Genomic DNA, 14,827 nt, shown 5'->3' on the forward strand with positions numbered 1-14,827 from the left:
CAAATAAAGTGTTACCAAATTGTGTGTTTTAAATGATATGATGAATAATGCTTAATATGAAAATGGACATGAACAAAGAAAGTAGAATAAGTCCATTCTGATTTCAGGTTGACTTTAAAAGCTGTAACACTACCATCTGCCTTTTAAGATTCCTTCTTTAAGAGCGTATAAAGTAAAAGCCCCTCTTATGTTCTGATGGGGCGAGTTCCAGTGTGTCAGGTTTCTCTGTTCCTGCAGCTAATCTCTTCCCAGAGGTTTTTCCACCAATCTGAGGTGTCCTGCACTATTTTAAGTGTAGTGTTCTGACATGGGAGGCTCTCTCTGAACTGTGTGGAATGTGCTGTATCACACTCCCTTTTAAAGTCAGGTCACTGCGGCTCTATAGTTAGCGAGGTGTGAAGACTGGAGGATGTAAGAAAAAGGTTTTGTTTTGTGAGGGAAAAATAGATGTTCTCACAATGCGGGGTTGACTAATAATGACAAGATACAATAATAAGATACATTATTTGCCTTTTTGGTTGTACTTGAAAGGTAAATATTATGTTACATTACTAATTCTTGTTGTTGTTTTTAATGACTATCTCAACATCCATCAAACATATTCAGTTTAATTAAAGCTGACAGTAAATAAAAGACGACAATCATGTTGTTTACATGTGAGTAGCTTAAGGGTTTCAGATGAGGGCTAATTGCAGCTCGTCTTGAGTCTTTAATCAACTCCAATCAAAGGAGATTTTCTCTAAAGTAAACTGTGCTTAAGCTTTTGGACGTACCAGTGTTGATGGCCAAGCTGGTCACCTGGCTTGTCAGGGAAGACGCAAGCCACGTCTACATTTAGATCTAATGTCATGAGCAATAAGGATTGGAGCTCCATAGGAACATCTAATCTGCAGATCTCGTAGAAAGAGGAGTGAAAATTCACATTCAAGGATTTTTCAGGGACATGAGATGAAGCAAAAACAATCTCATCGATGAAACACTAAAATGAAGAGAATTTCATACCGCTTTTGATTTTTTTATTAATATTTTGATTTTCTGTTCAACTGACAAGAATAATAGTGCAGATTATGTGTAACATTTACAATAATAACATTTTAAAGATATAAATCTATAACCCATTCTAACCAAAATCAAATTTTAAAAATGTACACCAGGTAGGAAAATATGGTAAAAACATACAAAAAATATACAGCTATCATCATATGTCACATTATAAATCATGATAGGTAAAGAATCATATACAGAATGTTTCAGTGTATCAACCTGTCCAGCAAATATCACATATCACATTATATAACATAAAAAAGTCCAGTGTTAATCAGGTAATATTTACAGTGTCTACAGACCAAACCAGTAAGAAAAATAACCACTTCATTATGTAAGCGGCTTTATCCAGTGACCGTCACTATATGGATGATACATGAGCTTGAATATGTAGCCATAAACAAATGTTAATCTGTTATGATACTCTGTTAAATTTCATACCATAAGCAGACTTTATGAACAATCTTGCTGAAGGAAAACAAAAGCAGGAACGTAAAATTACACTGTAAAAGCACGAAAGATGAATTCCACTGATTCCTCAAAACCTCTGCATAATTACACTATCAAGGTAAACAAAGTCAATCAGAGAGATTAATGTGAGAAGCTTACTGGTGTTGATAGGAACCAGATGTCTGAAGTGTTAAATTCCTCTAAAAACTCCCTCACAAAAAATTATTACATTAAATGCTTTAGAAATACTCTGCCTGATGCCTGAGAAGAAATATTTTTTAAAAACATTTATAGCAAGAGGTTCATGCATGGTGTTCTAAGGCAAAGTAGTCCCCAAAGAAAACTTCAGTTTTCAGTTACCATTACATGTAAATAAATTACCATTAAACCACTTTGAATGACTTTGTTTACATATCAACCAATAAGTTAGGCAGAAAGTATGAAAAAAACGCTTTAAAAGTATTTAAGTAAAAGTCATGTGAAAATTTCCAAAAAACCCAGAAGCCAATTGAAATACAGTAAATAAATACAGTTACTTTGTTGTTGATATTCACTTAATATTAATTAATATTATTTTTCTTTACAAATCATCACAATTTAATTAAACCCTCTCATCAAATAACATGCCTTGATCACATAATGTATCAACATTCAGCAAAGATGCATAACATTCTTAATAGGAGCTTACAGACCAGGTTCTTAATTCAAAATACTCTGCTATAGTATTATTTAAACCAGCTGGACCCAAACATTTTGGCACAAAGCGTTGACATCCAGAAAGTGGCAGGTCAAGGGCCACAAAATACCAAGAATGAAAAAAAGACTGTGACTCACTTGTCAATGATACACTGATGAATGACTAACAGACTTTGTCAGTTTTGGTATTTAGTAATGACTTGCCCCGTGCCACAGCTGACACAGGTGTCATCTGGTGGGCCAAACAAGATCACAGTAAGGTGACAGTGCTGTTTGGGCCAGTCATGTCTGAGGTTGATAATGTATTCAGCATTTCAGACTACTGTACATAGTCCAAATAGTGGTTATAGGCAGGTAGGATTGCAAGATACAGTACTGTCCAAAAGTCAGAGGCCGCCTTTCATTTATTTATTTTACAGCCAAAATGGTCATTGAGTACAAGCTGCTTTCAGACTGCAAGGATTTTTTTCCACACCTCCAAAGTTCAGTCTTAGAAGTTGGTTGCATTTCTGCCTCTCATGGTTCAGGTAAACCCAAACACATTCAGTGATGTTGAGGTCTGGGCTCTGGAGCAGTCAGTCCATTCTTCTGAGAACAGCAGCAGCTTCTTTGTTTAATTTGCAATTTTTTTTTTCTTGGTAACAACTTCTTGACAGCTACACATCCTTTCAGACCCACAGTGTTAAGTCTTTTATCACAGCGGAAGGATGGACAGAAACACCTGTAGATTTTTTCCGAGTGAGAGTGGAGCATGATTTTCTCCTATATTTCAAAGATGAAAGTTGTACTGTTTATGTGAGGCCGACAGTATACCAGGTCTTGCATGGTTGTTAGGAGTTCCACTTTCTCTCTATCTTTTAAGAATATTTTGAACTCCAGTATTGGAAACTCCTGTTTTTTTTTCCCTTACTTTCCTTCTCCCTTCCTTATACAAATATATTACCTTATATCTAGTATCCTCAAAAATATCTCCTGAAAAATTAATAATGTGTCTTTAATGGTCTTTTGATTGGACATTAAACAAAAGGATGCTCTCTGACTTTTGCACAGTACAGTGTGCACACAGTGTAAACTACTATTCACAGATTAAACTACAGCACCATGGACTGAACCATAATAAGGCCAAAGAAATGACCTGGTTCTTTAAATGAATGGCACTGGAAAAGAGGTAAAGAACAACAGTGTGTTTGTAAGTTTTGCCAACTGACTCATTAAGACATTATTAGCTGATTTAGTTAAATATCCAAAACTACATTTTAAACCCACAAAATACTATAAAACACAATGAGTATACAAAACAAGTAAGCCTGGAAGAGGAAGGGAAGTAAAAATCAGTATTTTACACAGCATATGTACATCCAGCTTCAGTGGGTATTCCATAGTTCTTTGTTATGTAAATATACATAAAAGGAAATGTAAACCATTGTTTTTTCAACCATGCCAGTTGAAGTCTTATGATTTCAGTCAATTATATCCTATGATTTCTGTCACTTAAACATACATCTTATTCTATTTAGGACCGAGACTGCTTGTTCCATTACACCTCACCAACCATATTTGGTGGCTTTGTCACAAGTCTAGTCACTTGCACTAACAGTCCAGAATACTGTTTGGTGTCAAGGAAACCACACACAGGGTATCTACATTCATAACTTTTTTGAGTCCTTCAAAAGTCAGATGTTAAAGGTCTTACATCAAATCAGTCTCTCCTCAGGAGGCACTTTGAGCACACTGCCCATCTCCAGACGAGCTCCTGCCACCTCCTGCTGGCTGGGGCTGTACGTACCCTCAGACTGCCGTTTTTTTCGGGCTGTTAGCACCATGCAAACCAGCCCCACAATTGCCAGAAGTGCACCTAGACACATCAGTGGGATCGCCACCACCAACCAGGGAATGCGCTCCCTATGAGGCTGCCTCTGTAAGATAAGAAAGGATAGATAAGTTGAGAGAAGGGAAGTGAAATTTGCTTTTTTTTCCACATGAACATTACATTTACATTGTTCATACACCCAAGGCAATGCTCACATCACTGGGTTTAAGTGGTAGAAATTTATGGCTTAATGTGACACAGATCTGATTTTGTTAGAGGTGTGTGAAAACAGAAATGTGTTTTTTTTTTTTTTCAAATCAGATTTGAGACGCTTTATGTAAATAAAGAATATGTGCGATATAAGTAAACATCCAGTATGTGGCTTTGCGACTGCAGATCGGAATTCATTTTCGTTTACATCGTACTTCACTGCACATGTGCATATCTCTATCCTTATCATCCAGTGTCAACAGTATGTCAACAGCAGCTTACTTAATAAAAAATGTGGGCATATGGGTTCTCTCAGGGCATCTGTTCTGTCAAGTACTGTCTGACCGATATGAATATTTTGTGCCCGATATCAAAAATGATTTTAAGGGGCAAATAATATTGGCTCCAAGTATTAAGGGCTGATAGAAGTTCATATTCATTTTATATTTATAATTTAGATTTTAATATTACATTCCAATAGTTTTACTTAGACAGTGATTCACTGACTGATATGATTGTCAGTTCTCAATTAGGATACTTCTTCACTCAGTTAAACAACAGAAGCTGTCCAAATAACAAAACTCTAAAAGTATATATTGTAGCTCTGAGGGTGGAGCTACCCTCTTATTTTTCTTATTTTTAATAGGTTTCTTCAAACAATTCATTTTCAGGTTTGGATGCATTTTTTAAGTCTTTGTAACACATCCCATGATCCCAAGTATTTTGTGTTCGGATTCACTAGTTCAACCTATATTGATGTCATATAGTTAAACAGAGTGTATTTCATACTGTGCTGACCAGTGGCATAACTGCCTAAGGTTTTGCCCTTGGGAGCAGTGTGTGAAATACTCCCTGCTATTCGGGAATTCCATGTTCACTGGCTGCTAACTCACTCACTATAGTGGTACTGATGCTGCAATGGCAACAAAATGTTTGGTTAAGAATTCCGCTTCTGGAAATGCTCTATTCCAGTTTGGTAATGTGCTCTTCCACATATTAACTGAGATCCTACACATCTCTGTGGGTAATCTGCTACAGCACCACCAATGCTGCATCTCTAGTTAGTTAATACTATTAAAGACAGAAGCTCACTGATTGTGGGTGAAGCAGCTTAACAATGACCTTTGCCTGAGTTTGTATTCGCGCATCTATTTTTCCCAAATGAACAGCATAAACCCAGAAATTTGATTTTGAGACATTCAGATGGTTCAAAAGGTTAAATAGTGGGGTCCCGCCCCCCAGGACCCACTGTAGTTCGCACACTGATTGTGAGATCTTTGAATTTGAATCCCAGCAATGCCTTTTCAGTCAATCAATACATTAAGGCAGAAAGATCAGATGTGAGAAAAGGATCAGAATTAAGCAAAAAGCCTTGTAATGTGAATATAAACAAAGAGTCCATCATTGCAATGATTCTCAATCCAAAGGGTATCATGAAAGAAAGCTGACTGGACTAAATGAAGCAAAGAAGGGCTGGTACTCACAGTAGCCTCGCAGTTGTCTCCACTAAAGCCTGGCAAGCAGTCACACAGGTAATGATTCTGTCTGTCCATGCAGGTGGCTCCATTGAGACAGGGGTTAGACTCACACTCGTCAATATCCACCTCACATCTAAAAAAAAGAGTGAGTAAAAAAAAGGAAAGTGAGCAAGGTGCCTATCATTTTAAAATATCACTCTAGAGTTAAATGATCTGTCCAAGTGTTTGGAGACTGGTAGGTCTGCAGAAAAGTTTTGGTGACAGACATCATATTTAAATAATGTTATACTAACTTTTCTCCAATGTACCCAGGTTTGCAGGTGCAGTTGGCCCCCCAGAGTCCATCCATACAGACCCCTCCATTCGTACACTGCACATCCACTTCACACTGCAGAGGAGGATAACTCCACCTGTTGGCCACACAGACACAGACAAGGTTATAAAAGCTTCCAGTACACTGACCAATGTCATGCTTTATTACAAAGACAGCACAGTTAGTCTGGTTAATTGGATTGCAGTGCAGTGCACGTTAAACGTTAAATGAAACTGATTTGTACAAAAATTTGACAGTATTTTACCACTACCACATCTTTACATCCATCACCTCACTTAATATGTTTACCGGTTGCTTCTCTACCGTATCAGTGCAAATAGCAGCAAAAACAACAGCAGCAGCAAGGTGTTCACGTGAGTTTGGGTCAGCTCAGCAACAATTTAAGTTATGTAGTGTGGGATAATATTTCAGTCACCCAATACAATCTACAGAAACCAAACCATCAATATTGTGAGAAATTAGTCTTTTTATAATCTGTCAAGACCTTAAAAGTCATGTAGTGTATTCAAGGCTTTACTCACTGACAGCGTGGGCCCCTGTAGTCTGGCGGACAGGTGCAGTTGTATCCACCCACTGTGTTCATGCAAGAGCCTCCATGCTCACACGGCTGCTCCTGGCATTCATCTACGTCCTCGTCACAGTGTGGGCCTTGATAGCCCCGGGCACACTCGCAATGGAATTTCCCCAGCAGGTCCCTGCAGGTCCCGTGAATACAAGGCCCTGAGACGCATTCGTCGATGTCATCTTGGCAGTGTTCACCTCCCCAGCCTGGAGCACAGTCACAGCTGTAATGGTTGAAGAGGTCCAGACACACACCATCGTTCAAACATGGCTGTGAAAGACACAAGGGGGTGCCACTGCAGCCCAGCGTGGGCTCTGTCACGCCACCATAGCGGGTAAATTGCGGGCCCTGAGGCCCTTCCACCTGAAGGCCTTCCACCAGTGGCAGATACACTCCCCCAACCCTCACCTCACCAAGACATCCAGTGAAGTTCTCTGCCAACCACACAGTGGAGTAGTTGAAGAAGTCAAGATTGCCAGCAACCACTCTGCTAAAGCCAGCCGCACGGCCGTCCACGATGAGATGCCAACGTGATGCCAAGTGGCGCGCGCTCTTTCTGATTTCCACCCGGTGCCACGCTCCATCAGAAACCTCAACATCACTAGTGAAGGCCTGCACATCCAGGCTATTGCCGCTGCGGATCTTGACCAACAAGGAGGAGTTCAGGAGTCCCATGCAGAAGAAGTCCAGGCCATTGGAGGCACGTAGAAGGGTCCCGCTCTCCTCACGAGTCCTCAGGTCCACAGAAACCGTTGTCACAGAGACAGATAAAGAGCCATTAGCTGCGTACTTCAAAGCGTTGTTCTCAAATGTGGCATTGGCCAAGCCTATGGCAAAAGGGCAGAGAGCAGATTGAAGAAAGTGATTAGGTTTAGAGCTTAACAAATGGGGATTTGTAAAAACCAATAAGGTTAAGAACTTCACTCTTCCAAGGTTACAAAAATTCTCTTGGTAAAATTTATGTTACAACACCTGCGCACTACAGTTATATGATATAGGATACAGCCCAGTACACTGTGGACAAAACAGTCTGTTGTGAAAAAGATTCACTCAGCATACTTTTCAAATAAGATGTGCATCTTTTCAAATAAGCAGCAGTCTTCAACTGTTTTCAGACATTGATGTGCTTTTTATAACATTTTAAGCCTTTTATATACACACAAACTGGCTCAGTGTATCTAAGCTATAAAACTATTAGCAATGTACTCACATTCATATCCATCAGGCAGATCCACACATTGACTTCCCATGACACATGGGTCGCTAACACACCACACCCGAGTATCGCATGTCTTCCCAGTGTAGTTCAGGGGACAGGAACACATAAAGTCATTCCATTTGACCAGGCATTCTCCTCCATTCATGCAAGGGTTCATCTACAGAGTGAGCAGAGCAGAACACAAGGGTAAAAGGCATAGTTCTCAAAGTCAAAACATCATGTGACACTTTAGTGTTTATCCTACTCCAACAATACTGATTCAGCTTGACATTTAGCAGAGTAGATTTAGATGCACTAGAACATGGTAACCACTAAACTACATGGTGAACACGTCCTCCACGTTCGATAATCCTAGCAGAGGGTAAGTTTAATACTACACATGTAGGAACTGCAGATTACCTTGGAGATTCACAACTAAGCCAAGTACTCTGCAAAAGTCAAAGACCACCCTTTATTTACTTACGTTCCAGTCAAAACAGCTATTAATGACTGTTTGTTTGTCATTTTTCAGGAGTTATTTCTGAGGAGATTAGATATAAGATAATTCACTTGCACAAGGAAAAGAAAAGTCAAATGAAAATACGTGAAAAAAACAGGGGTTTCATAACTTAAAAAAAATTACTAAAGGTTGTAGAGACAATGTGGCTTCTTATAACCGTCCAAGACCTGGTAAACCACCAAAACTGTTCACCATCAGATAAACACGACTTCAAGCTTTCACCTTTGAAAGATGAAAATCAAGCTTCACACCAAAATGCTGAAATAGGACGTCTGATGTGTGAAGTAAGGTTTTATGGACTAATGAGTTTAAATTTGTAATTGGGATTATTTTGATCGGAAGAAATACAACCAACTTTGAAAGTGTGGAAAAATGTAGATTTCTTTGAAAAACTGAAAGCAAGTCTCCTGAAAAGAATGGAAGCTGGAATAAAAGGAAAGCTTTTGTGAAATTTTCTTTCAAAAGCTGAAAAATCTAAGATCTTGACCTTTTATGATTGGAAATTAAATAAATGTAACAAAATGAACTTGATGTATAGCTATCTGACATTCTTGTTAACTGCCAGTCACTTAGATTTACACCGATCAGGCGTAACATTATGACCACCTCCTTGTTTCTACGCTCATTGTCCATTTTATCAGCTCCACTTACCATATAGGTACACTTTGTAGTTCTACAGTTACAGACTGTGGTCCATCTGTTTCTCTGCATACTTTGTTAGCCCCCTTCTACCATGTTCTTCAGTGGTCAGGACCCCCATGGACCCTCACAGAGCAGGTACTATTTGGGTGGTGGATCATTCTCAGCACTGCAGTAACACTGAAGTGGTGGTGGTGTGTTAGTGTGTGTTGCGCTGGTCTGAGCAGATCAGACACAGCAGTGCTGCTGGACTTTTTAAACACCTCAGTGTCACCGCTGGACTGAGAATAGTCCACCAACCAAAAATATCCAGCCAACAGCGTCTTGTGGGCAGCATCCTGTGACCACTGATGAAGGATTAGAGGATGACCAACACAAACTGTGCCGCAGCAGATGAGCTATCGACTCTGACTTTACATCTACAAGGTGGACTGACAAGGTAGGAATGTCTAATAGAGTGGACACTGTGTTTAAAAAACTCCAGCAGCACTGCTGTGTCTGATCCACTCATACCAGCGCAACACACTAACACACCACCACCACGTAAGTACTGTAGTACTGCAGTGCTGAGAATGATCCACCACCAAAATAATACCTGCTCTGTGAGGGTCCATGGGGGTCCTGACCACTGAAGAACATGGTAGAAGGGGGCTAACAAAGTATGCAGAGAAACAGATGAACTACAGTCTGTAGAACTGTTGTAGAACTGTAAAGTGCACCTATACAGTAAGTGGAGCTTATAAAATGGACAATGAGCATAGAAACAAGGAGGTGGTCATAATGATATGCCTGATCGGTGTATTTCTGAACAAAATATAATACTTACCCTACATGCTTGGTCACTGATGCAGTTCTCCAGTAAATTATGTGAAATACTTTGTAAGTAGCTGGAATGTTCCGTTTTTTGGACGATTTTGTTCATGTACATGTAGAGCTGTGTGTCATCCAACCGCACATCCTGTAGGCACCCTTTGAAGTGGCCACCCCACGGCGTAGTATCGTCTACTTCAGGAAGTCCTCCAAGATATGCCACATCTCCTGCCTCCACTTCAAATCCCGTAAAATTGCCAGGACTAAAGAGTAATTCTGTGTTGTTGAAGTACAAATACCTTTCCTGTATGGCAATAGTAACCATGACCTTCTCCCCATCTGTGATGAATGTGGAACTCCCTCTAATGGAGGAATATACAGCAACATGTACTGTGCCTCTTTTCAGGAACACAGTGAAGTATGCCCGATTCCCTCGTTTTAGTTGCAAAACTAGCCCATCGTATTTCAGCGACCGCAAGAAAAACGATATAGTGATGTTGTTGCCATGGCTCTTAATAATTGGAAATGCAGCAAAGCTTCTGTTACGCTCATGGTTGAATGTCCATGAAGAGTACTCTGATAAGGAAAGAGTTTTTATAAATTCAGTTAAAAGTCTGTTAATTCAACAATGTATATCAATTAAAATTTTTAATCAACTGTAGTTTAAAGACTTACCATGGGCACAGATGTTTCCATAAAAGGGCCTGTAACAGTCACACCTGTACTCTGTCCAAAGGTCTACACAGTGGCCTTGCTGGGAGCAAGAATCTGGATGGCACCATTCAGTCTTTTCACAGCCCAGCTGGATGTCCATGGCCTGCTCTGGGGGGATGTCCTGAGGCAAAATTGGCTGGGCATCAATTAGCAGGTCCTCCAAGCAACCAATGAATCCCTTTCTAGTCTTTGTTATGTCCAGATATTCTTGTGGAACCCCACCAATATACACTTTCTCCAGACCATGTGGGGGGAATAAGAGGAGCTGATTGTGACCTCCATCCTCAACGATGTCCTCTTTATCCTCTAAAATTAGAACCAGCTTCTCGTCCACAAAAACAGAAACGCTGTGCCAGAGGCCATTGTTAAAATATCCAGGGACCTGAACCATCAATTTTGAGTCCTTAAATTCTGCCATGGCTAAAAGACTTCCACCATTCATCTCCAGTGAGAAGAAATGCTCTGCGTTTCCCCTAAAGAACAGAACTACATCTGGTAAAGTTGTCCTGAACCTCAACTTCACACTAGGCACCTGAGGTCGTACTTCCCTGCGTGTCCTGTTATGAGGACCCTCCACAAGCACATAGCCTTCTTTGGAGAAGGAGAACGTGGTGGGGATGCTGCAGTGTTCACCATAGAAACCAGGAGGGCACATGCAGCTGAACTTATGTTGGTCTCCATGAAGTGAAGGCAAACAGGTGGCTCCATTTTGGCAAGGATGATCCACACAGCCAGTCAGAGCAATGTCACAGTCATGGCCACCCCAAGGCAGCTGATCAGGTACAGGGGCCGGGCAGTGACAGCTGTACTCATTAATGCCATCCTTACATGTGGCACCATTGTGACATGGCTCATTTTCGCATTCGTCAATGTTCATCTCACATAGTACACCTGGAATAGAAATCGAGAGGACAAAAGTCATCAGCGAATACAGTAAATACAGTTTCATGCCATGTAATCCAGAGAAATGATAATTCCCTGTACTTTCCAGTCATTAATATTTTACTGAACACATTTAAATGTGCATTATTTGTAGATTTTGTGCTGCAAAGATATAGTTGTAATTTTAATCTGGAATGCAAACTTTAATTTTATTCTTTACATTTTTATTTAACATTTGGTCTTGAATCTGACTGATTTTTGTTTTTTAATGTAGTTTTGTTAATCTAACAATGCAATGATTCTGTGCAAAATTTTAAAATATTTACAATATTTACAGTCACATCATTTACCACACTCAGTATTAGTGACCTCAAGAGTTTCTTAGATAGAGTCTTAGATCTGTTTAGGGTTTTAAGGATTTTCTTTTTTAAATCCTGAGAAAAGCACAAGAAATGTCGGCAGTGCCTTTCTGACAGAACCCTCGCTCTGCAACTCCTACTCTTAAACACTGCGCTTAGCTACGAGATTGGTCTCTAAGCCATAGCTATAAGTGGAACTGAAAAGTTGCATAATGTATGGAACACACTGTTATCCCCATGACAAAAGTAGCAATCAGTGCTATAATTTGAAGTCTTGCCTTATCTAGTAACACTGTTTTTACATAAGAGATCACTTTGCTCTACCCAACATTTGGGAATTCTTCTGTTTCAGCAGTTCAGTAAATTTGCATAAAAAGCAGAACATACATGTGCTGTATACTTTAAGCATCATTTTCAGTATAGAGACAACAAATTGTACAAATGTTGAGTTTTACAAGTTTAAAAGTAAGTGATCAACTTCTATAACTATTAATAAAGTAGTCTTTAGAGTTAATTGCATAGTACTGTAATAATAGCAACCTGTACCAGTGCAAAGAAGAGCAATCTAAATGTAACTTTTAGCACTGATTAAAAGAACACTGACCTATACAGAATATATTCCTTGTCAAATTTCAACAATGCACCATACATCTGTTGAACATACTGTATCGGTATTTAAAGCCTGAATCTCTGCAGGATCTTTTCCAGACATGAGGAGAAGGAGCACTCTGTGCCCTGCTAAGTCCTCCGCCCTTTGCTAATGCAGGCAGGCTGTGCCAGGAGCGCCGCAGAAAGCACAGAGCTGCTTTACCTGTCAGCAAAATCAGCCCACACCAAATCAGTGCCACTGTTAGTCCTCTCATCCTGCCAAACGTCCGAGCGACAGTGATGTTCCTCAACACGGCGAGCTGCAGCGGACACTGACAGAAAAGTGACAGGTCCTGAGGCAGCTGTCCACCAACTCTCCCTCTCTCGCTCTCTCTCTCTCTCTCTCCTTCTCACTCTCTATATCACCCTCTTCCCTCTCTCCCTCTCTTTCTCTCTCACATGTCTTAACACAATTACACAAACATACCCCCACACACACATACACACACCCACAGGGGGATGAGTCCGTTACCACTCCCCCATCGCCGAGCTGCCCTGCCTGGGCTAATAATCCACCATGCCTCCCTCTCTCTCTCTCTCTACCTCACTCGCCCTCCCTCCCTCCCTCCTTCCCTCTCTCCCATCCCAGCTGGTTCCTGTCAATGCTGACAACAGGAATGCCTGTCTGCCCAGGCCAGCAGCAGTGATGGCTAGCAATATCAGCCTGTGGCAGACTCATTACCAAGAATGTGATTTTAGCCAGGAGATGAGGCAGAGAGAGAATGCCATAAGCGTTGAGTGAGAGAGAGGAACTGACTCTGCTCATGTAATTGATTAAGCCTGTTTTAGTGCTGCAAGACGGTGTAGGAAGAAGCTCGGTTGTATCCTGTTACAGTGCATGACTTGGACTTCCTTGCACTCTACACAATGCTAGTCTCATCAAACTATAGTGCAATTGCAAAATTATAAATGACACGCCTCTCAGCCAATCACAATCATTTCTAAACGTTCTTTCCTCCATCAAGTGAAAAACTTTCCCTAACCAAATCTGCAGTAATAACAGCCGTAAATTAGTCTGAATTTTCAGACCACGAAATAGTGGAAAGGTGTTACTGAGGAACGTGTCATGCACAACACATGCTATCCTGATCATCTGGAGGGTGCTGTTGCTTTTATTTTATTCCTAGAGCTGAATAGGTTTTGGATTAAATTCTGTGGAAGCCCATAGCTGCATCTATCAACAGGAAGTCTCAGTTGGCTCTAAGGTAAGCTAAACATTATCTGATTTATGGTATTGGCTAAAAATGATTTTAATCTGATTAACATTTAAAAATGTTAGTTATCTTTTCTTAACATAGCTGCTAGTTTGATAAAACAGTCAGATTACACAGGATTGTACAGTACTCACACATGTGATAAAAACATTGTGTAAAGGTCTGACTAAATTTCACTGCTTTGATTCATGTAAACACAGTTTTCAGAATCCATTTTGTTCAATTTAAATTAGCCTACATTCATATTTTGTCGGTTTATAAACCTTTGCACTGAAAACCTTATATATTTGGGTGAAAATGTTTGTTATACTCCTCTGGGTGCTTCTAAATTTTCCTTCGCACTACTGAAGATTTTAGTCTGTTAGCACAAGTGTTGTGGATGCTACCAGGCAGCCTGTACTAAAAGCTTGATGGATGTACTATGGGAGGGAGGCAAGATTTTCTTAGAATTTTGCAAGTGGTCAATTAAGATACATGCCCAAAAACCCGGAAACCTCTGAGCACCCTTTGTACAATATAAAGCTAGCCAACAGTTTGCATATGCGACAATACACACTATAATCCAGTGCATTCCCAAGGTGTTTGATGGGGTTCAGCTTAGGTCTCTGTGCAGGCCACTGCAGTTTCTCCACACCAAACTTGTCAAACCATGTCTGTGTGGACCTCACTTTGTGCACAGGGGCACAGTCATGCTGGAACAGGAAAGAGCCTTTCCCAAACGGTTGCCACAAAGTTGGAAGCATATAAATATCTAAGATGTCTTTATATGCTGTAGGATTAACATTACTTTTCACTGGAATTCAGGGGCCAAGCCCAAACCCTGAAAAACAGCCCCAGACCATTATCCCTCCTCCACTAAACTTTACTGTTGGCATTATGCATTCTGGTTAGAAGCCTTCTCCTAGCATGGACCAAACCCAGATTCGTCCATCAGACTGCTAAATAGTGAAGTGTGATTCATCACTCCAGAGAACACATTTCCACTGCTCCAGAGTCCATAAGATAACAACAGTTTGGAAGGTCTTCTCAAACGACACAGCAACTGAGAAATATGCCTACAAAACAAGAACCCTCTGAAACCTCTTTGTGCAAAGGAGGGCTAGGCAGTTTTGCTAACAGTTAGCATTTCCTCCAGTCTGCATACACATTTGTTTTGCTTTAGTGCTGATCAGGCCTAAGGAGCTTTCTTTCTAATCTCCTCCACTGCTAAACTTCAAATACACATGCAGTCTAGGGCAAACACTGAAGAAGCCAGCATA

The 14,827-nt window shown here is 40.4% G+C and overlaps 1 protein-coding gene across 1 annotated transcript in view; it reads right to left on the bottom strand.

Moving 5' to 3' along the window:
* Positions 1-2,853: 2,853 nt before the first annotated feature.
* crb2b (crumbs cell polarity complex component 2b) overlaps positions 2,854-14,827 on the bottom strand; it is a 37,067-nt gene continuing 25,093 nt past the window's right edge. The window contains exons 7-13 of the mRNA XM_036578861.1: positions 10,427-11,356; positions 9,768-10,327; positions 7,795-7,960; positions 6,544-7,411; positions 5,982-6,098; positions 5,695-5,821; positions 2,854-4,106 (exon numbers count right to left, since the gene is read on the bottom strand). Coding sequence (XP_036434754.1) covers positions 3,885-4,106; positions 5,695-5,821; positions 5,982-6,098; positions 6,544-7,411; positions 7,795-7,960; positions 9,768-10,327; positions 10,427-11,356 — 2,990 coding nt within the window. The 3' untranslated portion in view covers positions 2,854-3,884. The remainder of the gene's footprint in view (positions 4,107-5,694; positions 5,822-5,981; positions 6,099-6,543; positions 7,412-7,794; positions 7,961-9,767; positions 10,328-10,426; positions 11,357-14,827) is intronic.

The sequence above is a fragment of the Colossoma macropomum genome, unplaced genomic scaffold (assembly GCF_904425465.1).
Source record: "Colossoma macropomum unplaced genomic scaffold, Colossoma_macropomum, whole genome shotgun sequence".
Lineage (NCBI taxonomy): Eukaryota > Metazoa > Chordata > Actinopteri > Characiformes > Serrasalmidae > Colossoma > Colossoma macropomum.